Source organism: Chelonoidis abingdonii, chromosome 10 (assembly GCF_003597395.2).
Source record: "Chelonoidis abingdonii isolate Lonesome George chromosome 10, CheloAbing_2.0, whole genome shotgun sequence".
Lineage (NCBI taxonomy): Eukaryota > Metazoa > Chordata > Testudines > Testudinidae > Chelonoidis > Chelonoidis abingdonii.
Genome location: NC_133778.1, coordinates 64,142,741 through 64,169,679, shown reverse-complemented (window position 1 = coordinate 64,169,679; position 26,939 = coordinate 64,142,741). Strand labels below are relative to the sequence as shown.

General features: G+C 40.2%; 1 protein-coding gene across 4 annotated transcripts in view; it reads right to left on the bottom strand.

Moving 5' to 3' along the window:
• The window catches only part of NCKAP5 (NCK associated protein 5), a 608,460-nt gene that overhangs the window by 8,154 nt on the left and 573,367 nt on the right, over positions 1–26,939 (bottom strand). For all 4 annotated transcript variants that reach the window (XM_075070259.1, XM_075070261.1, XM_075070260.1 and 1 more), the window contains one exon: positions 24,581–24,768. In XM_075070259.1, the coding sequence (XP_074926360.1) occupies positions 24,581–24,768 (188 nt within the window). The remainder of the gene's footprint in view (positions 1–24,580; positions 24,769–26,939) is intronic.

Genomic DNA, 26,939 nt, shown 5'->3' with positions numbered 1-26,939 from the left:
CAGGACTCAGAGAGAACAAAGCAAAACCCAAAAACCACAAACAAAGGCTTCCCTCCACCGAGATTTGAAAGTATCTTGTTTCCTGATTGGTCCTCTGGTCAGGTGTTGCAGGTCACTGTTTGTTAACCCTTTACAGGTAAAAGAGACATTAACCCTTAGCTATCTGTTTATGACAGGGAGAAATAGTGTTCTCCTTAACCTCTGAGGATAGTACAATAAGCAATGGTATTAAATTGCAGCAAGGGGGGTTTAGGTTGGATATTAAGAAAAACTTCCTAACTGTCAGGGTAGTTAAGCACTGGAATAAACTGCCTAGGGAGGTTATGGAATCTCCATCATTGGAGATTTTTAAGAGCAAGTTAGACAAACACCTTTCAGGAATGGTTTAGATAATACGTAGTCCTGCCATGAGTGCATGGGACGGGACAAGATGACCTCTCGAGGTCCCTTCCAATTCTGTGATGGCTATTGGATGCATGAACTGTACATGAACAAAGAGTGTTCAACAGTGGTCGAGGAGAGAATAATTTGAGTGGAATTTAGCAGAAAAAGATGGTAACAACAACATAACAACAACCAGGTACTCAGACAGCTGTGACCAGAGAAGTTAAAAAAGCTAAACACTGCTCCTTTCTCCAGAGAGTAAGCAAGGTCACAAACTGTCACCAATTCTGCTTCTCATGGAGGAAATCCAGTAGATAATTGTGATGCTAACTTCAATCACAGGCTCATCACTAGAATTAAAGAACAAATATTTATGGTGGAAAAGGAGGCTGAAACTTTAGATTTTAGCATTTGAGAGAGTGACAATTAATGCGAGACACACAGGATAAACTTTGCCTTTCAGAAATCAATTTACTATTACTCATGGAGAGAATTAAGTAATAAAATTATTCTGATTTTCCAGTAAAGGGAAAAATTACAGTAAAACATTTCAGACTGAAAGGCCAAACTAAGTTGCTGACAGTTATCTTACTCTACAAAACCATATAAAGTTCAATACTGCTTCTGAACAGAATTAGCGTTAGCCTTACATTGCCATTGATAACCCATTGAACACCATTTTAGTGAAAACCCTGCACACTTAAACTAAATGTTTTTACCCTTTACCTTCTTAATCAGTTTTTTTATTCAGTGTATAGTATTTAAATATCCAGGGCTCTGTTCTGTAGAGGTGCATATGCCATGAAAGCCTGATTGTTTGTTTGGTATTTTAAACAGAGAAGGAATAAAATGGGGATATCCTAGCATTTAATCCAAAATTAGTGTTTGTTAAAATTGTTTTCTTTTTAAAACTAGGACTTTGGTTAGAACTGAATGAGGAATGAAAGTGTAAAAACTAGTTCAAACAATCAAGTTATTTTAACAAGATAATTCACAATATGGCTTTTAGGGGGCCTGATCCTGCTACATAGATACCAATGGCAAAACTCCCATGGAATCCAATGGTAGCAGGATCAGGCACATATGACATATAATCTTTAATGACTCTCACCATGAAAGGAGTCATCGTTTCATAAGGCTGAACTGTTCTCAAATGATTTTTCATAAGCATTAGTCACACACTTGCCTGTCTTCATGTTCCATTCTTGGCTTTCTATTTATTTTGGTAATTACAAAGAAATTTCTCCCCTCACTCTCCAGTTATGTCTGAATCCTTTATTGTCTCAGTGTTAGTAACCCAGGGTACTGATGAAAAATGGGATTCCATTGCACAATGTCTCCTTCAAGACTCAGTAGTGGAGAGTAACTGGTGGTAGGTAATGATTTTCTGCTCTAGTAACCCTCCCTTTTGGGCATCTGAGCTAGATTCTCTTCATGTTAGCCTGTGAACATCCAGAGTGCACCACCTGACCCAATGGGGAAGAGGCAGAAGCAGCAGAGGTAGAAATAGCAGTTTTCAAGGAGCAGCATCAGTAGCAGTCATCACAATGAAGAGATTGTGCAGATAAAGTTGTCCTCTACCTGCTATGAAAAGCAGCAGGTGTTTATACACTCGGGGGGGACATCCCCACCCCAGTGTCCAGCACAAGTAGCTTGACTATGTTGGGAGATTTGTAGAGGGAAGAAAGAGAGCACTCTTCCTCATGTGGCTGTAGAAATGATTCGCAGGAGATACTCCATTTAAATTGCTGGAATAGCTTAAGGTTGCCAACTTTCTAATTGCAGAAAACTGAATACTATTGCCCCACCCCCCAGCCCCTAGGCCCTGCCCCTACTCACTCCATCCTCCCTCCCTCCCTCCATTGCTCGCTCTTCCCCACCCTCACTCACTTTAACCAGGCTGGGGCAGGGGTTGGGGTGTGGGAGGGGAGAGGTCTCCAGCTGGAGGTGCAGTGTCTGGGGTGGAGCTGGAGATGAGAGAGTTGGGGTGCAGGAGGGAGCTCCCAGCTGGGATGAGGGGTTCAGATGAGGGGGCTCAGGGCAGGGGGTTGGGGATGGGGGGGGTGCAGGCTCCAGGGTGAGACCAGAAATGAAGAGTTCAGGGTGTGGAAGGGTCAGGAGCGGTTCTAGACATTTTGCCACCCCAAGCACAGAGGGTCCGCTGGACCCGCGGCTTTGGTGGACCTTCTGCAGGTGTGCCTGCGGGAAGTCCGCTGAAGCCGCGGGACCAGCAGACCCTCCGCAGGCATGCCTGCAGGAGGCCCACTGAAGCCACGGGACCAGTGGACCCTCCGCAGGCAAGCCACCGAAGGCATCCTACCTGCCACCCTAGCGGCGACCAGCAGACTGCCCCCCACAGCTTGCCGCCCCAGGCATGCGCTTGGAGGGAAGGGGTTTGGGGTGTGCTCTGGGAGAGAGTTTGGGTGCAGGAGGGGGCTCAGGGCTGTGGTAGGAGGTTGGGGTGTGGGAGAGGGTGTAAGCTCCTAGAGGGGGCTCAGGGCTGGCGCAGGAGATTGGGTTGCAGGAGGGGGTTCAGGCTCTGGGTGGCACTTACCTCAGGCAGCTTCCAGGAAGTGGCCACATGTCTCTCTGGCTCCTTGGCGGAGGCACAGTCAGGGGGCCCTGCATGCCCACAGGAACTGACCCGCAGCTCCCTCTGGCTGCAGTTCCTGGCCAGCAGGAATTATGGAGCCAGCGCTTGGGGCGGAGGCAGCACACGGAGCCCCCCCTGGCTGTGCCTCCACTTAGGAGCAAGAGGGACATGCCGGCCACTTCCCAGGAACTTGGGATGGAGCCTGCCAGTACCACCAACAGGACTTTTAACAGTCCAGTCAGCAGTGCTGACCAGAGCTGCCAGGGTCCCTTTTCGACTGGGTGTTCCATCTGAAAACCAGACACCTGACAACCCTAGGGACAGCTTCTATGGCCCTTGCATGCTCTGTGTAAGGGGACTGGGGGAGGGAACACATGATCTGCCCATATCCACCAGTTCACCCTACTTCATTTCCAAACACCCTCTTGTGTGCTGCTAAACAGGAAGCCTCTGCATAATGAAACTCCATGTCATACAGGCAGTATGCATATACAGAATGGCTCCCCTAAAAAATCCTACCTTTCCTGGGCAACAAAATTACACTGGTTTCACTGCCACCTGGCCCTTCACACCTGCACTTGTGGAAGCAGGATTTGCCAGTAAACACTACCAAGCCAAAATTAAGAGGCTTTTGTACGGGTTGGTCATAGGAACAAGAATCTCCTCACTTCCCCTCCATCTCAGATCTTAAAATTACAATGTGCAGGTAAAGTGTTTATCTGGAGAATTTGCATATTCATACTTCCATTGGCCAGGCTCCCATATCTCCCCCAACTGGCTACATCTGCCCTCCAAACAACCTCAATGGAGGTGTATCCCTTCCCCCACCCAGCATATGCACTCTATTTATAACTTGTCCTGATCTGTGCAATGGAAAGGCAACAATGAGGAGAGATTAATAAGACTAGGACTTTCAGCTTGGAAAAGAACAACCAAGGGGGGATATGTTAGAGGTCTATAAAATCATGACTGGTGAGTAGAAAGCAAATAAGGAAGTCAAGTATCAGGGGTAGCCATGTTAGTCTGTATCCACAAAAACAACAAGGAGTCCGGTGGCACCTTAAAGACTAACAGATTTATTTGGGCATAAGGTTTTGTGGGTAAAAAACCCACTTCTTCAGATGACTGGAACCAAAAAAAACAGGAATCGCTCTGTCCACATTGAAACCTATGCTTCATCCATCAGCAGTCAAACCCTGTATATTTCACATACACTTTTTTTAATTCCCTGCAACCAGTTTACTTGTCCTATTGCCCAGAAAATTTGTGGGAAGGGAGAGGCAGAAGCCACAAAGGCACATACAGAAAAACCAGAACAATCAGGGCTGGGAAAAAAAAACAGATTTAAGTAAAGGAAGAAATTACTCCTGAAATTTTTAAAGTATATTTCAGTCAATAAAGAGCTCATAGTATAAACCAGCTAGAAAATAAATGTTATGAAGGATGTTCCATTTTATGTGGTTTGAATTTGATTAGTGATTAGTCTTGGTGGTTTAAGCCACATGGGAACAATAATCAAGGTTTCTCTACTGCAGCTCTGTAACAACTGGAAAATACTCTGCTGGCTCGTGTCCCATACTATGATGGGATATTAACCTAAAATCTAATTAATCTATGAATGAATTATGGCTCTAGAAATACACTGCATTATAATCAATTTTAAGTGAGATCCTAACAGAAGACAAGATGAAGAAAAAGCTGTAAAATTACCACAGGTTGATAAATTCTGTTTACTATGTGTGATGATTTTTAGGGGATAATTTTACAATCCATCAAACTTTTGTCAGTTCAAAAGTCACACTGCCAAACGTATGCAGTAAATTAATTTTTAAATTTACATATTTATTAAATATCTTATTGAAAACAGCATGAAGTAAGTCCAGTTTGAATAATAAAATTACTTGTTTTTCCACCGGAAGCAAACAAAAAACCCACAACCCTCCTATTGAAGAAGACTTTATACTCAGGCAATAATCATATTAATCTCTATCTAAATTAGTTAAGTAAAACAATCTATTATTAAGTCACTCACCAAAATTTACACTAAGAATTATGACACTGATGAAAAACAATCAAGCCAAGAAAATTCATAATTTAAATATCAAGAAATTCATGGTTAAGATTGAAATTTGCCATAAGTGTGTGTTTCTCATCTTGGGCCTGGGCTCCATTACTGGTGCCAGACAAGTCTGGGATGATGTGGGAAAATGCACCCACTCTGAGTTGGCACTGTAAACATGCTGCGGGGAGCTCCTGGGAACCCATCTTCCCTCCCTGCACCTGCAGTAACCCTGAATGCCATTGCCACAGAAGCAGCTTAAGTGTCTAGTGGTACTGGCTCAGGAAGTAGCTCACTTACCCAAGGTTTGTTTTTGCACTCACAACACTAGAGAGCTCAGCTGCAAAAGCATGAGTCCCAGCCTCATTCTGGACACCTCCCACCAGAAGTAGAATGAGAACTATGTAGCTTGATGAAGAATGAGGAAAGGTGCATAGGGATCAATCAGATGAGAGGAATGGAAAAAGAAAAAAATCCTTTGAAACAAAAATTAAAAAAAAGAGAAGTAATCGGGGGTAGAAGGAGGATAAAGAATGTGTTGAGGGAGAGAGAGTAGAGAGCAACAATCAGAAACCCTGCCACTGTGGTCGGGTATGGCACAAGAGGTTATGAAAGAGGAGGGTAACAACTCTGTCACAAACTGGCAAAGAGGGGAGCTCCAGAAAAGGCATATGGGGAACCATTCTGATGTTTTCCTAGGCACACTGGAAACATCAAAGACCAGTCAAGGAGAGTTCCTGGCAGGAGCCACATTTCAGCCTTATCTATAAATCATTGTTGCTTTAATGATTTTCTGATACAACTCTGACATGCCCTGGACTCACACTGCTGTTTCTCCTGTGTTATGTCCCATTGATATGCTGCTGAAATCAATGGAATGTCAGTAATGCCTCTCCTGATGCCCCCTTGATTTCCTTTTCTCAATATCATCTCCATGCCTTTTCTCACGCAACAAAAACCTTTCCAAACCTGGTCCACCAAGTCATTATCTTCTACTCATTACAATCTCCCCTAAACAATCATTTCTTCCAGGCCCTCTACAAGAGATGATTTGATCTAAACAGACAAAACCAAGTTTTACTTGAGAGGAACCGTTCAGGTGTACATGCATTGTAACTATGTCACCATAACCCTTGTGGTTCCTTCTCCAATCCCTGCTCTCATTAGCTGCTCTCCCTCACAGTATCATCTCCAATATTAGAATGCAAAATGCTTAGTCAGGGAGCATGTCTCTATTTAATCTGTACAGTATCTAGCACATCTCTGGATGCTAAGCCGTACTTTATGCATAGTGCAGAAGAGAAGCAATGTGTTTCTGGACTCCTTGCACATATCAGTCCAGTAGAAAAATGCCGTGTATTTGTGGTGGCACTGGTTAGGCTCATAACAAGGTAAAATTAGACTGAGTAGTGTAGTCTGTGGCCTAAAATACATCTAGGTGGACACAAATATAGATCATAGAGTAATCTAATATTTGCCAGACAACTCAAGGATCCAGTCCTGGGATTTGTGACTTATCTGGCTTACTCCACAAGGAAATGACAGAGACAAGAAGAGTCATGCAGGAAATAGGTGAGTCATGTCAGACACAAAACTAAATGGCAGAGGACACCCCCTTAACCCCCTGCTGTAGAGAATCATCACAGAGAAACATCAGTAGGAATAAGCAGAGGATGTTGGCACCCAGAAGTGGACTGCAGGTTACATAGCTAGAAAGCTACCATAGCTAATACAGTTGTTAGATGTTGTATGTGACACACTCACTGAGGGGAACCTTGTGAATTTTCTTGTCCTCTCTGTGGGTTTTCTCCAGTCACAGAATGATGCAACTCATAGTGTGTGTTTTTAGTGATGTGTAATTGGTGGGGTGGCCTGACACTGCAGTGAACATATAGGAGAAATATGTTCAAGATGTTTTGTCTTGTCTTATGTATTATAGAAATGTTACCACATTATTAATTTTGTAAACTGTTCTGAAATGTGTTATATGCCTCATATTCCAGTATATAAAATAAAGGTTACGTTATTGTTATTCTAAAAGGCCACTAAGAGGACTAAAATGCAACTGGAATATGTGCACACATACTGTAGCCTATGCAATTTTGTTTGAGTGATGAGATACTGTGCCAGATGGTGCACAACAACAGACCTATTGGGAAATAATAAAAAGCAGTAACTAAGTTATATTAGGAAATCAACAGTTTGAAAATTTTTGTTGAAAAACAAAACAAATCCATGTTTAATATATATTGGAGCCTGAGTAAATCTTTAAACTATTAACATGTTCCATCTTTTGACCCAGTCAAATGGTTATGAGGATTTAATTAAAATTGCCCCAATGCACAGACACTGCAATGAGATCAATGCAGCAGGACTCCCGAGCTGGCATGAAGCCCCACTGAAGAATGTAGGGCTCTGTGGATGCTACCATAAAATTAACTAATAATAATAATAATGATGATTATATACTTAGCACTGCTATAGCAACTTTTCTCTGAGCACCTCAAAGCACTCCATAAACATTCATGAATTAAACCCCAATTACACCAGGGAGATATTATTTGTATCCTTAGCTTTACTGATGGGGAAAGTGAGGCAACAAGAGATTAAGTGATTTGTTCAATATGTCACCCGAAAAGCCAGCAGCAGAACTGAGAGTAAAATCCTACTCTCCTGATTCCACAGTGCTGTGCTTTAATTACTAGCCCATGTAGAAAATATTAGACAATTTTTCTCCTTCAGTCAAGAAATTCCCTATACAGACATTAAGGACTGGACTGTACGCCTCACTAGAAGAGATCCTGAAATGCTATGTTGGAACAGCAGACCTATAATCTGATCCAAAGTCTATTGAAGCTAATGGCATAGTTTCCATTGACTTTGGTGAACTCTGGATTAGGCCCTTGGTCGGTTAAAGATATAAATAGGTTAATTTATCCAACTCCCCTAGAAACAAAATTTTGAGCTGCAAACAAAAGCTAAAAAACACCAAATGGGATGCCATCTGCTGCAACGAACAGAACATGACCAGTTCCCAGTGCTTGAGATTCCTTCAAAATAAAGTTTGAAATGGTTTTTGTTACACTCCCGACTGCTTCACAAAAGTTGACTTAACTTAGGTTAGCAAAAGCTGGTGTCACCAGCAACCATAAGCCAGACTCTGATATATCATTTAGAGCTGTCCAAATTTGAATCTTATTGGTCTGCCCAGTGTAAAGGTTTGGACATTTTCTACACACACGTTATGTACTGGGGTCTGTGGGGCCAATTACTGTCCCTGAGCATATACAGCTGTTGGTTATCCAGTAACTGATCCAAGTCCTCCAATTTGGCACACAACTCAGATTCCTTTCGCCTTTTCCACACGGGCTGGGAAGCCATTCCAGGATCACTACTGTAGCCCTGCCTGAGTCTGCAGTATTTTCCCCAGCCTGCCTTAAGGCACCCCAGTCTGGAGACAGTGTTGGAAGACATGTGGATCTGCTCTCAACACAACTTGCACAGGGGGACAAAAGCCCTACAGAGCTGAGGTGTGAGCCACTGCATGGCTCCACCAAAGCAACAATTCTGCCCCGCTTCTGCCCCACAGAGGAAGGAGTATAATTTTCACCATGGAGCAATAGAACAGACTATAAGTTATGGCTTCATATTTTAAGTTTCTTCCCACCGCCACCAGCAGCCCTGCCTCAGATGATAGAAGTAATCATTAACTAACAAGAATTTCAGTCCTTATCAGATAGCTGGAACAGACCATCATCCTCCATGTTACTCAGCTATTTTGGATGGTTGCTGCTGTTCTTTGACTTACTACCCTGCCCCAGTGTTCCTTCTGTTTCACTACTGTGCTACTAAAGCCCAGTATATGCTGGCACAGTACTGATTCCCTTTTGTACCTAACATTTATAGGAGTACTTGATTGGTAACATTGGAGTCTTTAGCGGCAGGTTTTCAGTGTCATGAAAAAAAAAAGAGAGGAAATTTAATATAAAAAAAGCCTGTATATGACAGATCTGGTTCTGGCCTTTGCTGGTTGCCAGTGTTATAATGGTAATGGAAAATGCAATAAAAATTAGCTTCAAATTAACAGGAGTTTTATTATGACACAACCTTTTGTGTAGAATCATAGGTTCTCATTCAAAAACACAGTATTTAGCCTTCCTTTTGGGGAAACCATAGAAAAATGCCTTCTGAGGCTTCTGTGATGTCACTCATGCTAAACTAGTACAAGAGTTAGACATTATAGGTTAAATAAATAAGTACATAAATCCATATTTGGGCACATAAACAAGAGACCTGATTTTCAGAGGAGCTGAATATGTAGAACTCTCTCGGATGTCACTAAAAGCTGCAAGCTTTCAGCACTTCTGAAAATCATGGCACTTGTTTAAATTCCTAAAAATGAGCTTAGGTGCCTAACATTAAGAACCCAAGCTTGAAAAAACTGACCCATGAACAGGACACTACCATTAGGCTTTGCAGTGTAAAATAACTCTTGCAAAAATGACCATGAACAAAGTACATTATGCTTATTTGGTTCTACTCATCAGTGTCTTGCATTTCATATCCATTTTGTAGCTTTGTGCATGGGGTAACCTCCCCCTTTCCGACCGCCACACCGGCTAACTTTGCTGTAGATACAGTGTCTCAGTGAAGTTTAAACACTCCTGCCATAAAAAGTCATGTACTATTAATGCATGGTTAACATTTTAATTTTAAAATACTCTGCAATATAATGTATTCATATTTAATTTCCTCATTGCCACCACTTGTGTTTTATTCGACATCCAGTGAAATCATTTGAGGCCCTGTTTTACAGTGTGCCTAATAGTGTATTTAATTTTAAAGACAAGACGAGTTCATGTTTAACAGGCTATCGGATCACTTTTAAATGCATAACAATTATTCAAATAATTCTTCAAATAACCACCTGGTTTCTTGTTTACTAAGAATAACATTAGAGTAGTTAAAAAAATCCTTGAGGCTATAGGCATTTTATAATGTCGAGAAGTTTTAGCAACCTCTATTAATGATCAGGCAAAGAATGGAGTAATCCACAGAAGAAGGCAGTACTTGGAGCTCAGCTAAGTGCTGCATGGGGGACTGAAAACCAAATGCCGAGGTCTTAAAAAAATTGTTAGAAGACAAATATTTTATTTTGGGGCCTGGGCCAATCAAAAATTAAGAGGCTGGGTTCACAGAAAATCCTTACTTCCAATTCCCTAATTAAAACCAGTGTACTTATAGTGGCATTTTTTCCTGCCTCCACCCGCAGGACATCATCAGTCTTTTTGTCAGGTTGCATAAAACCTAGCAGATGACTTTTCATTTAAATAAAAGTTGAAACTTTTGGGCGGTGAAACACAGCAGACTTAATAAATGGCTGGACTGGAGCAGACTGTAAGATAAAAAATAGGCTTCAAAAAGATTTTAACATGTAATTTAAAAAAGATATTAGAAAGAACTTTCTGTCCTCTTTAAAAACAAATGGTGATGGAGCATTTCTTCCTGTCTACATATAAAAAGGAAAAGAAAGAAGCAGGCTACAGGGCCCTACTAAAAGAAGAAATGGCTTGGCAGTGCATTTTGTATGCAGTGCACAACTGCTACTAATGCAAGCTACGAAACTTATTTCTCATGCATCGTGCTGAGAACATAACTCTGATATTAAAATATCAGTCATTTCCTGCCCCTCCCTCCATAATATTCAACTGCTTTTATGCAAAGCATATCACTGTTATAGATGGTGGAGGCAAATTTCAGCTAGAAAAACAATTTGCAAAAATGCTGTCCTATTTTTCATCTCATTTAACTTTGCTAATCAGATGCTCCTTTTGAGTCAAAATATTTTCCAGACTCACATAACAAAGAGCTCTTTAGAACATCTCTCTGCTCCTACTCCTCTTATCATGAATTGAATCAACTCAGTGTTTATTGTATTCAATTTATCTTTATCTGTTTCTTTTATTACTAATAACATTTCCACCATTATAACAATTACACTATCTTACAAACTTCCTAATAATATTTGTCATTTGTTGCTGTTAATGTCTACTGAATTCCATGTTGGATTATTGTATTAGATTATAATATTCCAATTCATGGCAACAATATGAAAGCAAAGGGAAATAAAACCCAAAACTTCATTTCCAAAGTTGCAAGATTGAAGAGTGTAAAATGACAAATGGCAGAAACATTATTGCACTTTGAGCCACGTGCAAATCGCAATGGCTACATCTGTCAAGTTTTTTGACAAATGGCTTAGAATGTTCTCCAATTAAGGGAATCAGCTAGCAAATTATATTTTTATTCAGTGTATGCTCTTGGCTCTAGCTATCTGTTGACTGAAGGATCTATCTGCTTATGCCTACTCATCATGGAATCTATTTAATTCTTAAATATTCTTCAGTTATATAGGAAATAAACATTTACTATCACTAACAGACATGTGCTGCATCTCTAAGGACTCCAAAATGATATGAGTGCCACGACATTTTATATTTGGACCAATGCAAGATACAGTTATATAACCTGTATACAGCAAAAGTACCATGGTTGTGTGATTCAAATAGTTTTTAAAAATGCTCCTCAGGTGGGCAAAGAATGTAAATTAAGACCAGTGGAGGTCTGGGCTGCATTAGACAAAATAGGGAACCTCTCTGCTCCAGTGGGTAAGTTTTCCTTAGTCGAAAAGGGCCAGATTCTTTCACCCTTACAGAGAGGAAAGGCTAAGAGCTCAGTGAGTAGTCCCATTGAAATCAATGGGGCATCTTATGGAGCAAGACATTGCTCAGTGCAGAATATGGCTTACAGGAAAGAAAAGGCCTGAGTCTCCTCTCCATTACACCAGCATAGGACAGGAATAACTACTGAAATCCATAGACTACAGCAGTGTAAAATGGACGTAAAATGAGAGGAGAATCTGGCCCAGGATATTTTTCAACCATTCAGCCAGCCCTGCCAAGTTCTAGGTCGTCTTACACACACCTACATCCAACTTGTCTTCAGCCTTCCCATAAACACTCCGCCACCTGCATTCTTTTGTTAGACCTTCCTCCTACACCTCTGCACTTCTATTTCCTGTCCTTTACCCTACCATCAACATGGCAACAAAGACAATTCTTATTTAGGAACACATCTATGAAGAGATATCAAAGGGAGCAGAAAAAAGAAGGGTGACATCCTCAGCCCCACTCCAGTCTTTTATGCCATTGAAAGGGCTGGAGTGGTGTAAAGGACTCCAAAAGCCTCTTATATGGACTGGGTAAAATTCCCCAAGTGCAGGAGTTGGGGAGACAGCTCTGAGGGTTCCCCCAAGGATCCTCTTGCAAGCCCCAACAGAAGGACTGTGCCTTGGGTGGGGCCACAGCAGACAGTGCTGAAGCTCAGGGCAGCCCAAAGAAATGGCCATAATTTAGGCAGGGCCCAGGCACAGCAAACAATCTCACCCTAATGGTTAAAGCCCATTCCAGCTGTGGTGGTGTGAATCATTTGGAGATTTACTCTGAGTAGGATAAGAGTCCCATCTATAGCACGGTCTCCACCTGTGGAAAACCACAGGTTCCAGTTTTCCTAATTTAGACAGAGCCTTTCATTTCCTCTGCCTCTTCTCTCAGTTAACATAGAAATTAAGTTCTCAGTTGCTCTGTTATTTCACTCTCCACAACTAAGCAAGGAGACACCTCTCTGTCTGCTGGTCACACCCCCTTCACATAATCCAAACCACCTATTACCCCTCATCAACTCCTCAACTGTTTCAAAGCAATCTAGCAATCCTTGGATGAAAAACATTTGGTTTGCTCAAAGTAACACGTCACCTACCACTCCAACCTTATATGGGGATAGGTACATTGGAGCAAATGTAAAATAAAGAGAACATTTATACTGCATGGAGGGCCAGTCAAAGTAGTGACACTCTAGTGAAAACGCCAGAGTTCTGTCTACACTACGGCCTCCATCATGGCTGCCACTGCTGTGGAGGATTACAGGATTACCTCTGAAAGTCTCTGGACACAGAGCTCTACATTAGCTGCTAGAGAACTAGGTTGCAGCTACAGTTTTTTTTTCTGTTGGACCCTACGTTTGTAAAAAATCTTTTGTTTCTTTTTATTATAACTGATCCCGTCTAAGATCTTAATTAAGCCTTGGAGAAAAAGCTTGTTTGGTGATGGATTTTTGTTTTTGTTGCTGTACCTTTCTATCTATCTGGAGCATGATGGCAAGTTATTCCAATGGTTAATTACCATCATGGTTAAGAACATAAGAACAGCCGTACTGGGTCAGACCAAAGGTCCATCTAGCTCAGCATCTGTCTGCCGACAGTGGCCAATGCCAGATGCGCCAGAGGGAGTGAACCTACCAGGCAATGATCAAGTGATCTCTCTCCTGCCATCCATCTCCATCCTCTGATGAACAGAGGCTAGGGACACTATTCTTTACCCATCCTGGCTAATAGCCATTTATGGACTTCACCATCATGAATTTATCCAGTTCTCTTTTAAACACTGTTATAGTCCCGGTCCCTACGCCTTGCAGGAACCACCCTCAAGTTTAAGGAGTTTTTTTAGAACCGTAGTTGATCCCCCCCCCACAAGATTGACTGTGCGATTGCATGAAGAAGCTTCTTTCTTATGTTTTAAACCTGAATTGCATGATTTTAAATTTTCATTCTGTGACTCCGCCTAGTTCTGCCATTAATGAGATAAGTAAATAACTTTTTTCCTTATCCACTTTCATCAACATATTCATGATTTATATACCTCTGTCATATCTCCCCTTATGCTCATCTTTTCCAAGCTGAAAGAGATACCTTAGCCTCTTTAATCTTTCCTCAAAATGGGAGTAACTCTCACTTCAAGACCCTAATCATAATTTAGTTGCCTTTTTCTGAACCTTATTTCTATGTGCTAAGAATATTTTTTAGAATGAGGAGAACCACATCTGTACAGAGTATTCAAGATGATGGGCGTACCATGGGATTTAGTATAAAGGACAATAAATATATTCTCAGTCCAAACTTCTCTAATCCTCTTTAATGATTATGCCCTAACATCCGTGTTCTTTCTAGGGCCCCCTTTTTGACCACCTATACTGCAACACGATCTGGGGACATCTTCAAGACACTATCCACGATGACGCGCAAGATCTTATTTCCTGACTCATTGTAGCTAAGTTAGCCCCCATCATATATATGGTGTGGAACGTTATATTTCTTTCCAATAAGTGCATCACTTTAAACATTTATCACATTAAATTTCAATTTTGTGCCATTTTGTTTCCCAATCACTAATGATTTTTCGCGAAAGTATCTTTTGCACAGTTCTGTCACAGTACTGCTTTGGTCTTAATATCTTGAAGTAAGTTTAGTTTCATTTGCCATTTTGTTTCCCAATCACTTAGTTTTGCGAGATCTTTTTGAAGTTCTTCACAGTCTGCTTTGGTCTTAACTATCTTGAGTAGTTTAGTATCATCTGCAAACTTTGCCACCTCATTGTTTACCCCTTTCTCCAGATCATTAAAAATTCACACCTAATTTACATTCTGATTTTATCTGATTTCAACTTCCTGCCATTGGATCATAGTACACCTTTTTCGGCTAGGCAGAAGAGCCTGTTATTAAATAGTTATTACCCATTTAGGTATACACAAGACTGTAATCAAGTCACCTCTTTACTTTTCTTTGTTAAGATAAACAGATTGAGCTCGTCAAGTCTATTACTATAAGGCATGTTTTATAATCCTTTAATTATTTTTATGGCTCTTCTCTGAACCCTCTCCAATTTGTCAACATCCTCTTCAAATTGTTGACACCAGAACTGGACACAGTATTCCAGTGGTGTCAAATACAAAAGTAAAATGACTTCTTCACTCGATTTAAGATTCCTGTTTATATACTGAAAGATCACATTAGCTCTTTTGGCCACAGCATCTCACTGTGAGCTCACGTTCAGCTGATTATACAGCATAACTCCCAAATCTTTTTCAGAATCACTGCTTCCAGGACAGAGTCCCCCATCCTATAATTATGGACTACATTCTTTGACTACATTTACCTATATTAAAACACATACTGTTTGCTTGTGCCCTGCTTACCAGGAGGTCCATATTGCTCTGTATCAGTGACCTGTCCTCTTAATTATTTACTATTCTCCCAATTTTTGGGTCATCTGTCATCTTTATCATGTTATGTTTTCTTCCAGCTCATGAATAAAAATGTTAAATGGCATAAGGCCAAGAACAGATCAATGAGAGCCCACACTAGAAATATACCCATTTAGTGATGATTCCCCATTTACAATTAAATCTTGAGACCTATCAGTAAGCCAGTTCTTACTCCATTTCATGTGCGCAACATTAATTTTATATCTTTCTAGTTTTTAATCAAAATGTCACCTAGGACCAAGTCAAACACCTTACCACAACTATTATCTTTATCAACCTAATTTGTAATCTCAAAAAAAGATATTAAGTTAGCTTGACAGGATCTTTTTCCATAAACATGTTGATTTGCCTTAATTATATTGTCTTCCTCTCATTATTTATAAATCAAGTACCATATCAGGTGCTCCATTATTTTATTCATGATCAAGGATAGGTTGACAGGCTTATAAGTACCCATGTAATTGAATTTACCCTTTTAAAATATTGGCACAACATTTGCTTTCTTCCAGCCTTCTGGAACTTCCCCAATGCTCTAAGGCTTATTGAAATCAGCATTAAGGTCCAGTGAGCTCTCAGCCAGCTCTTACATCTTGGATGTAAGATTATGTAGAGCTGTTGATTTCAAAATGTTTAACTTTAGTAGCTTCTGTTTAACATTCCCCTGATATACTAATGGAATAGAAAGAGTGTTATCAAATGATATGATTACATTATCTGTCTCTCCCAAATATAGTATATTTATTCAAAACGTCTGCTTTTTCTGCATTATTATAGATAATTCTACCATTTCAATCTAGTAATGGACGAGTGTAATTGTTAATACACTTAAAAAGCTTCTTTCCTATAGTCCTTAATTCTGCTGACCATAATTTCTTCTTCCGTCCTTTTCCTTCCTTTATCACTTTTCTACAATTCCTACCTTCTGACTTATACTCATTACAATCAGCTTCCCCTTTCTTCTATTTATTTTATATTATTGTTTTATAGCTGTCTTCACTTCCCCTCTAAACCACATTTTTTTAAACCAATATGTCTTTCCTCCTCAGTTGTGGCCCTTGGGCATCTAGTAAAGTGTTCTTAAACATATCTTAAGTGGTTTCTGGATCTGATTAGGGATAAAAGACTCAGTAGCATAGGAGAGATATTGAAATGGGAACTCACCCTATGAAACATGTGAGATGTGGAATTTGTTGATGTTTAGAGCACTTCTGATTTATTTCTGATTTAATGTTTCTTCATTCTCAGACAAATCAAACTTGAGGCTAGATGATATATTTTTTAATTCTGCAGTACTTCGATGGGTGGTACAATAAAGTCCATTATTTTATTGGATCATGCTCCTGTGGTTTTTTCATTGAAGTTGTCATTCTTATGAGACTCCCAGGACAGTAGATTTGACATTAAATTATGTAATTATCCAGACTCTATTGTTCCTTGATGGAACAAATATTGCATTATTCCTCTGAGATTCTCAACACACTCGTTAAACATAAATTACACCTCATACTCTCCAGTGAGGTAAGTAACTGAAATTATACCCATTTTATTAAGTAGACGCACATATAGATTAAGTGACCTGACTAAGGTGACATAGGTGTGACAATGGTAAAGACAATGATAAAATCATCAGATAAGCGCCAAGACTGAAATTAAGCTATATTTTTGTAGGCCTGCTTTTGGCTGTGATGAACCAAACTACCATTATAAGACATTACAGGCCTGATGTTCTCACTGGGTTCCAGTGGAGGAACTCGGGCTGCAAACGGCCAGAGAAGTAAAGTCTGCCTGGGCAGGGCCAGCATTAGCTGCTTGCAAATACTGCTTCAAAGGTGGACCTGGAGGCAGTTGGGGCTGCTAAGAAAGTGAACAGGCCTAGATGGAAAGAGCCAGCGTACCTGGGAAATGTGATGATTCAATGCAGTCTCCACCAATTAGACTCTGATGGATCCCTGGCTAGAACTTAAAACTACTACCTCTGGAGGGCTGCTAGGGCAGGGAACCACAGTACGCCACCCTCTCCCCCCCTTCCTTAGTAATGAATGTCTCTAGTGGCACAGCTATCACTCATGTTTGCAGGAGTCCAAATTGTACCTCCATGTGCCTGCAGGGCTGAACTGAGCCCTAGCTTAAAATTTTTACCATATTAAGGCACAGCAAATTGCTGCACACCGAGTTGTACAGCAAGAACTTTCTACTTCCACAGGCATTATGAAGTATTTCCTAATAAAGCTACCTCTAAAAGACACTAATATTAAACAATGAGATAAGGAGGGAAGAGGGGCTGGATGGGGAAGAGGGGCTGGATGGTTCAGGGGATTGTTAAAAGGATACAGCTACTATGTTGCTGGTTCAAATCCATTCAAGTCAGTAATGAGCAGTGGATGCTGTTGTCCCAGGGCTGTTTAGAGGACTACTTGAACTGGGGCTGAGAGTCAATTCCTATGTATCCATGTGAGAACACCACCTCCATAATGGCCAGTGACAGGAGAGGGATTGAATGGGTTCTCTTTGCGTTATGCTCTCTTTCCTAGAAATGACAAGACTGGGATGGGACATAGTGGGAGGAAGTTGGTACTACCACTGCCCACACTATACCATTCTGTGGACAGGTAATGAGCCTCCAGAGTCAACACAGTTCCTTTCACAAGCCCCGAATATTTTAAAATAAATACATTAATTAAAAAAAATAGATGAAGTTGATATCTCATTATCAAGGCTGTCAGAAGGGATAGCGTATTGATCTAAATGTCTGGTGTGAAATAGCTAGGCTCTCTGGAACCACAGATTCCAATCCCATCAGGATCAACTCAACCTTGCATCCCTTGTGAGTCAGAGAAATTGAGTTTAATGAAGTTTACCATGTTTGTCTCTTTCTGATCTTAAAAACTGAAGTCATGTCAGCTCCAAGTGGATGTGAAAGATCTAATGGCACTTTTAATAAGAAGAGGCATTTGCCTCGAGTCCTTGACCAAACTTTCCTCTCCTTCTACTCGTACGCAGTATACTTTGCAATGGTTTCCTGCCTACATGCTACCTCCCACCACCAGGTACAACTGCAATTAAGTGGTGCTGGATTGGCTTATGCATTGCTCGTAAAATGCTTTTGGCTCTTTGAGAATGGCAGACATTGCATAATTACTAATTATCATCATTTTGTAAGTCCTTGTTTGGATACTCCATTGTGCTAATGTGATACTTCAGAAGACTCGCAAGTATAATGAGACATACGTTAATTCCCAATTAGCTCACTCACTTGTAAAAATTATTGAGTTTATCTAGGAATGTCACCATGTTGATTCCATTCATAAACATAACCAAAGCAGCACTGGTTTCTCTGTCGATATATTTGTTTTAATTCTGCTCATATTTGCCAGCTAGCTCTAAAAGCTACTTGAATTGCAAGACACGGTGATTTGAGCATCAAATCTCCTTCATGAATCAGCTGTACAATACACAGGCACTCTGCTACATAGAAAAAAAGATTATAACTTCACTTATGCACAAATAAACCTCTTTAGTTAATTGGGTCTATAATTAAATCATTGATGTAGTAAACACTGTAATGTGAGGTGAAAAGTCAGTGTTTACATGTAAATCATTGTAACTGAGGAAAAACGAATTTCCAAGCTTGCAATGGATACAAACATTTCACCACTCTTCTTCTACAAAAGGAACCTATCCTTTCTGCCCTCACCAAGTCATACCTTGAAATATAGGCAAGAAAAAATATTTATGATTTTAACTGAACTACATATAGGGAGGAAAGGAAAGAAGAACGACTATATTAAATAAAAACATGTCACTCCATTAGATAGAGACAGATGAGCATATATTTTTCATGAAGCTTTGGGGTCATAAGGACGATAAACTAACTGGCATGCTTTTCTGCAGCCAGAAAGAAGGTAGTAAAAATAATGAATTATTAGATGTATTGCCACAGCACCTGAGCCCTAGTCATGGACCTGGACCACCTTGTGCAAGGTGCTGTACAAACAACAGGGGAAAGTGACGAACAGACGTCTTGTTTTCTGAGTTCTTTAAAATGTGCTATGATTTATTATTTTTTATAGAAAACCCACTGAGCTAATGCAAATTGTGAAATAACATTTCCATCTCTGACTTGTCATGATTCAGATTTCAGTTTAACTGGAGCCGAGATCATGATGTCAGCAAGTGGTTTAGAGCATTATCAGTTATTGCCACAGGCAATAGAAGCAATATTCCGTACACTACGGGCCTGATCTAAAGCTTGCCGAAATCAATGGCTGTTTTTCTATTGACTTTGATGGTGTTTGGTACAAGTCATATAGGAGTTCATTAAATTAGATCAGTTATTGTTTAATTAAAAATCAAATTTAATTGCTGCATATAAAAATAATTGTGCTCCCACTTTTGAAATACTGCAATTAGCAAAACTCATATTAGAAAAATATATTAATCCTATTAATTTAGATGATGGTTTTATCTACATTCTTCAGTTTACTTTAATAATCTTCTTTTTGAAATTATGGGGTTTTTTTGTATAAAAATGGTAACGTACTGAAGAATCTGTGTATTTCAGAATTTCCTGGCATGCCTACATTTTCCTAGCTGATTTAAAATGATCTCTTACTGGTGAGCAGAAATTTGCAGATATTAAAAATAATTTCCCAAACAGAAAGTTTAGGATATCTCAAATTAAAGACTGGATTGAGCAACATTACATATTTATTTGACATTCTTAGAAACAAAGTGTAATTTCTCATTCTGTTTAGTTCCCCCTCTATAAGAAAGATATTTTGTCTGTTGATTGCTTAATATTCTGAAGCCTTGCTATGTAAAAGCCTTGCTTTTGGTGACTGAATGTATGTGTGTGTGTGTATTTTGGGGGTAGCACTGGTGAATGTGTACTGGGGGAGGAGAGACAAATCAGACTACAATAGTGCCAGGTTAGCAGAGCTTCCTTCCAAAATGTCTCATTACAGCACTGATCCTGTAACCACCAACTTACTAGTGGTGCCTTACAGGCCAATTTAATTTAAGGTACGGCCTCGGCACACTGCTCTTTTGACAAGCAGTGTAAACTCATTCTGTCCATCATGACACTTTAAAATAAAAAAAAAAAAGCCTTCACATATATCATTCAAGAATTAAATTCAAGGCATGTGCCATCTTCTGTTTACAAGGCCACATTATAGATCACAGTTCCTTTCCAAAATTTGCTTGATTTTTCAGAATCGTTGACTTAGGTCCTTGTTGCCAGTATTCCCCATTTTTTGTGAGTAATGTTTCAAGCCACACAAGTCTAATTTAAACAGACTATGGATCTTCTTGTGGAGGACAAATTACAGCTGAGAAAAAAATTGCTGTGCTGGTTCAAACATGGAGTTCAGGGGCAACCAGCTTTTCATGGTCACTGCTCCTCATTTGTCATTCTGAAAAGTTTAATACTAATAGGCAAATCCCTTGTGTTTTATCGAGCTTTCACTGTTCACCAAGAGGCAACACTGTTTTTGAGCACTGTTTCCAATATTCAAAAAGGAACTTAAAAGCCCCCCAACTTAATGCATGATAAATGCTGGTGCTGAGCTGTACCTGCTGTTTTCTAGTTTAATGATGCATTTTTACAAGGACCTTAAGGTCATTTCAATGAGTTTTGTTTAATTTTAACCTAATGCTGATTTTGCACATTATTTAAACATGAAAAACTATAATATACCAGTAAAAATTAATTAAGTTCAAATGCAACCTTTTTTAGCCCATTTGATATAATACAACCAAATCTGATCACTCTATTAATAGCAAAAGACTTGGCCTTGCAAAGGCAGAATTGCAATATTTGTTTTGAGACAATTCACTATGTCTACATAATTAAGCTGTGAATCTCTAAATGTTTAAGGTGAGGAATTAAATGTTTGTTTCCCCTCATTTATCCTTTTCTTTTCTTTGTGATTTTCTAATTGTAAAGCCAGAGCATAGTCTAGTCATTAGATAAATGTTGGTAGATAGTGAAACAAAGTAGGTACATGTCAGGATTTTTCTTTCTAAGTTTGTGAGTGAATTTAGTGTTCAGAAAAGTGCAGGTTTCAGAGCACTGCCTTGAAGCCACAGTGTAAGTAAGAGCTATGAAAGCTTTCTCCATGTCATCCTGACTGTTCACTTTGGGCCTAACCTCCAATGCTCTCTCCTATTTAACAGATATTGCCAGCTCTATGGAATTGAGGGATATGTGGGGATGGATAGCTCAGTGGTTTGAGCATTGGCCTGCTAAACCCAGGGTTGTGGGGGGTCATTTAGGGAACCGGGGTAAAAATCTGTTTGGGGATTGGTCCTGCTTTGAGCAGGGGGTTGGACTAGAAGACCTCCTGAGGTCCCTTCCAACCCTGACATTCTATGATTGTACAATGATTTTCTTAAGTGCACAAACGGGGATCAAGGATGAAAAATGCATTTTTTCCTTCTTGTGATCTAACCTACTGTGCCACATACAACAGCCCTTGCATTATTTTCTATTATCGTCCTCCAATATATTTACAATAGTGCTTAAAATGTGCTAGGTGCTGCACTGCTACAGAGTAGAATGCAGCTTCCGCTGAGAAGACCTTCCCATCAGAAAGAGAAAGGCTATGGGAAAGAGATTCAATATGCAAAGTGAAGAGAGTGATGACATGGCACAGATTTTGTTAGTTGCATTTTTAAAACATTAATATGTTCGCTTAATTTCTGCTATAATCATTTAGTTTTAGTTGTTTTTTCAATGGGGAAGTCAGGGTTGAAGTGAGGGAGAGGAATGGTGGGAAGGGATTGTAGGACTGAGAAGAGGATGAGGAGGAGGGTAAGGGGAGAGAAGCACAATGGGATGTGAATGAGGGATTTGACAGATGAGGGTTGCAGAGATAAGGGCAATGAGGGAAGAAGATGGACCAACAACCAATCACAATTCGACTAATGAGAAAATAATATATCCAAGTCCAGATCTCAGAGCTGAGTGAACACAATGATGTCAAGTGGCTCTGAGCCCCGTGGAGGGAAGCAAATGGATGGATAGCAAAGAGGAGGCATGCAAGCCCGAGGTTTATCTTCTGCAGCACCAGTTAAAGCTGAACCTGGATGCTTTCCAAAGTCTGACCCTTGCAAGTGCTTCTTGGCTATTGTTGCTCCTCATTTGAAGGCCACTAGGACCAGTGTCCCAGGAAGGTCTGGTTGAGATTAAGGGGCACTGGGCCTGAAGGACCCTGATTTGCACCCTGTGCCCTCAGCTGTAGCTGGTGGTGGCTTCTTTAGAAAGGAGCCCTGAAGGTCGAGACATTTTCCTAAGCATGTCCCCTCCAAACTCTTTGAGGCTGCTATTGCTCAAGTGGAATTTCTGGTCCTAGTTGCTGTGTGTCTGGTAGGCAGGGTAGAAGCAAGGCTGGAAGTCCCTGACTAGCCAGCTGGTGCTGTCTGCTTTGGAATCATTCGCTCCAGGTTCTAGCCACTGATTCTTTGTTAACAACCTACTTTTATTTGTGTTTCACTGTACTTTTGAAATCGAGGTAAAAAAGCCCCAGCTGGAGAAGAGTTGGGAGAATGAAGGCACATGCTCACCAGTAGTATTTTAAGGGGCAACGGGCAGGGATTAGCAAAAAATACTTCACTTCTTCACACACAAAGTCCAAGTAATCCAACCTTTCTGCAGGGAACTGTACAGTGTTGGTGGGGGAGGTGGTATGAAACAGGCTGTGGTTAGCACTGGAGGTCCACTACGGCTACTATTCCAAGACTATAGTCGGAAATATCTGCCAGTTTATCTGTGCGCCCACAGGCAGAGATTTGGAAGAACTAGATCCATGTAATTGGATCCAACAGTCCATTCTTTACGCAGCCACCAATGGCCTCTCTATGCCACCTACTTCAGGGCTAGTGTGGACCCTCCTATACGCTCTGTCTGAAATTTTCAGAGATATGGTATCTTAGGTATTAAGTGGTGCAGAAGTCCACCGTTTATGGATGATATAAATTAGCAAGCAGGTTTACATCTACTATGGGGAAAATGCAATTTTCTGTCCATAAAGCACTGAGGTTCAGAGATGAGAGTTGTGTGGGACCTTGATCAGTGTGTTTGAAGCCATCATTTGCTGCATCCCCAGAGCAGAAATTACATACACTCCAGCAGCCTTGGATACAAGTCACCACTCAGTTTCTTCCTTAAATCTAATTCTAGGTTCTTTTAATAAAATTTATACTTACAGAAACAGATTTGTGTTTTTTTAAAGTTTACACAGAAGAAAAGATTCTCTGTAAAACAGGCATTAAAAATGTATAGCACTTGTGACTGCTTGCCATAGAAAGTATTTTCCCTTTTAATACTTGTAATTGTATACCTCATTGAGAAAGAGAGAGAGAGAATATTGGTTTGTGTGTGGGTGGGTGAGGAGGGGTAGGAATGGACAGAAAACAAGAATGTGTGTGTGGGAGGGAGAGAAAGCGAGAAAGTGTGGTAAAGTACATTATTTCAGAGGTATGGTATGTTCAAGGTGGTAGAGACTGCCATAGTAAGGCTCAAACTCTGCTACTAATCTCTTTGTGGAGCCCTTGATTAAGTCAACTGAAGTTTGCACAGAAATTGGTGGTAAGAAAGACCTAGTCTTAACAGAGCTACGTCTGAGAATATGATGGTATTTTGGGGAGCCCACAAAACAGCTGGTAATCACAGTAGACGTCCACTTGAAATTTTTTTTAAATATCATTTAATAGACCTATGCTGCACTAAATGCAATGCAACCTCTTGTAAACTGAGAGCGTGGAGCAGCAGCCACAAATGTTATGTCTACACTGCAACTAGGCGCATGGATAGACAGACTTGTCTCTGCTCAAGTTAGCATGCTAAAAATAGCAGTGTGGATGTTGCAGAAGCAGGGGCAGCTTGGGCTCAATGTCCAAGTCTAAGCCCACCTGACTCCCTGGGTCTGAGCTTGGGTGACTAGCCCGAGCCATTGTTTGTGCCACAATGTCCACACTGCTATTTTTAGAGCACTGACTCGAGCAGTGCTGGCATGCATCTGTCTGCCTGGGCTGGGAGATACTCCCAGCTGCAGTGTAGGCATTTCCAAAGAGAAATAATGGGTTTTACTGCTATCCTTAAACAGAAGTTTGCCATGAATCTTAGGGCTCCAGAATGTCGCTAAAGGTAAGTTTTTGGAAGTCTGCTGTAAGCTAGAGCTGCCTACAAGATCGCCACACTTATGCAACCTCCATTAAAAAGGTGCTTGGTTTGCTTTACTTCCCCTACCAACTCATGCCATATTTTCAGGTATCTTTTTGGTTTCTGTAAATACTAATGATGAATGCAGAAAACGACTATAAATGAGACAGATATATTCCTGGGTTAAGTAAGAGGTAATATCATAAAAAGCAAGATAACTCACACTACGGATCTCTTTGCTCTTGCCTTCTTTACTGGAAGCTCCACTCAGCTGCTCAATAAAACTGTAATGTGTTAATTGTTCAGGCCCATCCTCTCCATAATGGCCACAGAGACTGTGTTGATATAAATCCAAGATTGACATACGGGTCCCCATAAAGGACTTTTTCACAGTTTTTTCTTCTTGCTCAGCTATGGAAAGATTTTAAAAAACATTGCACATTTATTTGAGAGAAAGTTCATGTACAGCTTAAATGGATCACAGTATAATTTTTAATAGCAATACAAATACTTTAAGACAACTGGAAAGGTCAGTGGTTGGTAATAAAAGCATAACAAAAACTATGTAAAAGTTAAGTGTATGATTTAAAACTACTGAAAAAGGACGTTCAAAGTTAATGCTTAAAATTCAGGATGACTTTCTATCCTTAAAGAAGATACAATGGTCTGAGATAAGCAGAGGGGCAAATCCGAGATTTTTAATTTCCTTTCTTTTGTGACTTTAGATGAGATTATTAATTTGACTTCAATATAGACTTTTTTTTTTATTTAAATACTTTTGATTTAAGTTTTTATCTTCAGCTGTTAATAGCCTTCAAGCCCTAACTTCCTTGGGCACATGCCTATCTTTTGGTTGGCTTGCTTTTGAACATATTGTTTCTTTTATCTACTTTTTCATTTGTTTAAATAAATCTTAAATCCTAAACTGACTGGCTGGCAATGAAGACAGTGGTGTATGTTTGTGAGATCAGAATCAGGATCTATTAACTTGTTAAAGATCACACAAGAAGTGGCAATGCTAGGAATAGAACCCAGATCTCCCTACTCCCAGGCCTGAAACCTATGTTAAAAACAAAAAAAGCAAAGAAACCCTCTGCAACAGTGTGAGACAGCACAAGGGGAGGATGTTCTAGATGGGGCATTTGTTTCTCTACTGGCTCGTGCTGTTACACACATTTGAATGTTACCTGATGCAAGTACTGTATATCTAGTAGCTTTTGAAAAACACTGTCTCCACTGCCTTCAACAGAGTCACATCAATGTAAAATCCAGTTGAGATCAAAATTAGGATGGTCTGATAGCTGAGGCATGGTGCAAGGGCTCAGAATACCTGGGTTTAATTCCTAGTGTACCACGGACTTCCTGTGTGACTGAACAACTCATTAATAGCCTGATCCAAATCCCACTGAATCAATGAACCATTCCATTGACTTTAATGGGCTTTGCACCGGGCCTTTAGTCTCTTTGTGCTTCAGTTCCTTGCCTGTACAATGGGAATTAAAATACTCCTCTACCTCATGGAGTGTAGTGAGGATAAGTTTATTAATGTTTGTGAGGCTCAGAGACAATCCAGTAATGGGGCCATATAAATATCTAGCTCATCTCTGTGCCTCAGACTGCTCATTTGTAAAATGGGTGTTGTGAGGCTAAATCAATTAATGTCAGTAAAGTGTGTTGAGCTCTTTGGATGCAAGTTGCAATAGAAGCATATATTATTACTTATCTGATCTGGGCAAAAGTGTTGGTCCATGGGAGAAAAAACAACCACTTGCTATACTAACATTTTAGGATTTTTTTTTTTTGTTTGCCTCAATCACAGACCAGAATTTTTGCATCCATTTTGGTTCTATCTGTACGGCCCCAATGAGCCAGCTATGTAAATTAATGGCTCACTAAGTAAAGTGGTGGTTTTAATTCACAGTAGATGTCGGAAAATTTGAAGGCTGCTGTCAGTTAATGCAGCTCTTATACATGATAAAATCCTTTAAAACATTTATTATGGATAAAAAAATCATTGCACATATGGCAACACCTATTTAAGAAAATACGATTCTCTCATGTTACAATATCATTTTAGAAAAATATCAGGAGTGTGTCTTTGATTTAATCACTTGCAACATTTCATATATAATCAAAGATTAAACAAATAGGAGCATATCATAAATAAAATAATCAACCTTCTACACTCTTGCTTCAGGTTGCCAACTCTCTGACATTGTCCTGGGGTCTCCAGGAATTAAAGATTATGGCCTGGTCTATACTACGCGTTTAAACTGATTTTAGCAGCGTTAAACCGATTTAACGCTGTACCCATCCACACTACAAGGCCCTTTATATTGATATAAAGGGCTCTTTAAATTGGTTTCTGTACTCCTCCCTGACAAGAGGAGTAGCGCTAAAATCAGTATGACCATATCGGATTAGGGTTAGTTTGGCTGCAAATCGACGGTATTGGCCTCTGGGCGGTATCCCACAGTGCACCACTGTGACCGCTCTGGACAGCAATCTGAACTCGGATGCTGAGGCCAGGTAAACAGGAAAAGCCCCGCGAAATTTAGATTTTCATTTCCTGTTTGCCCAGC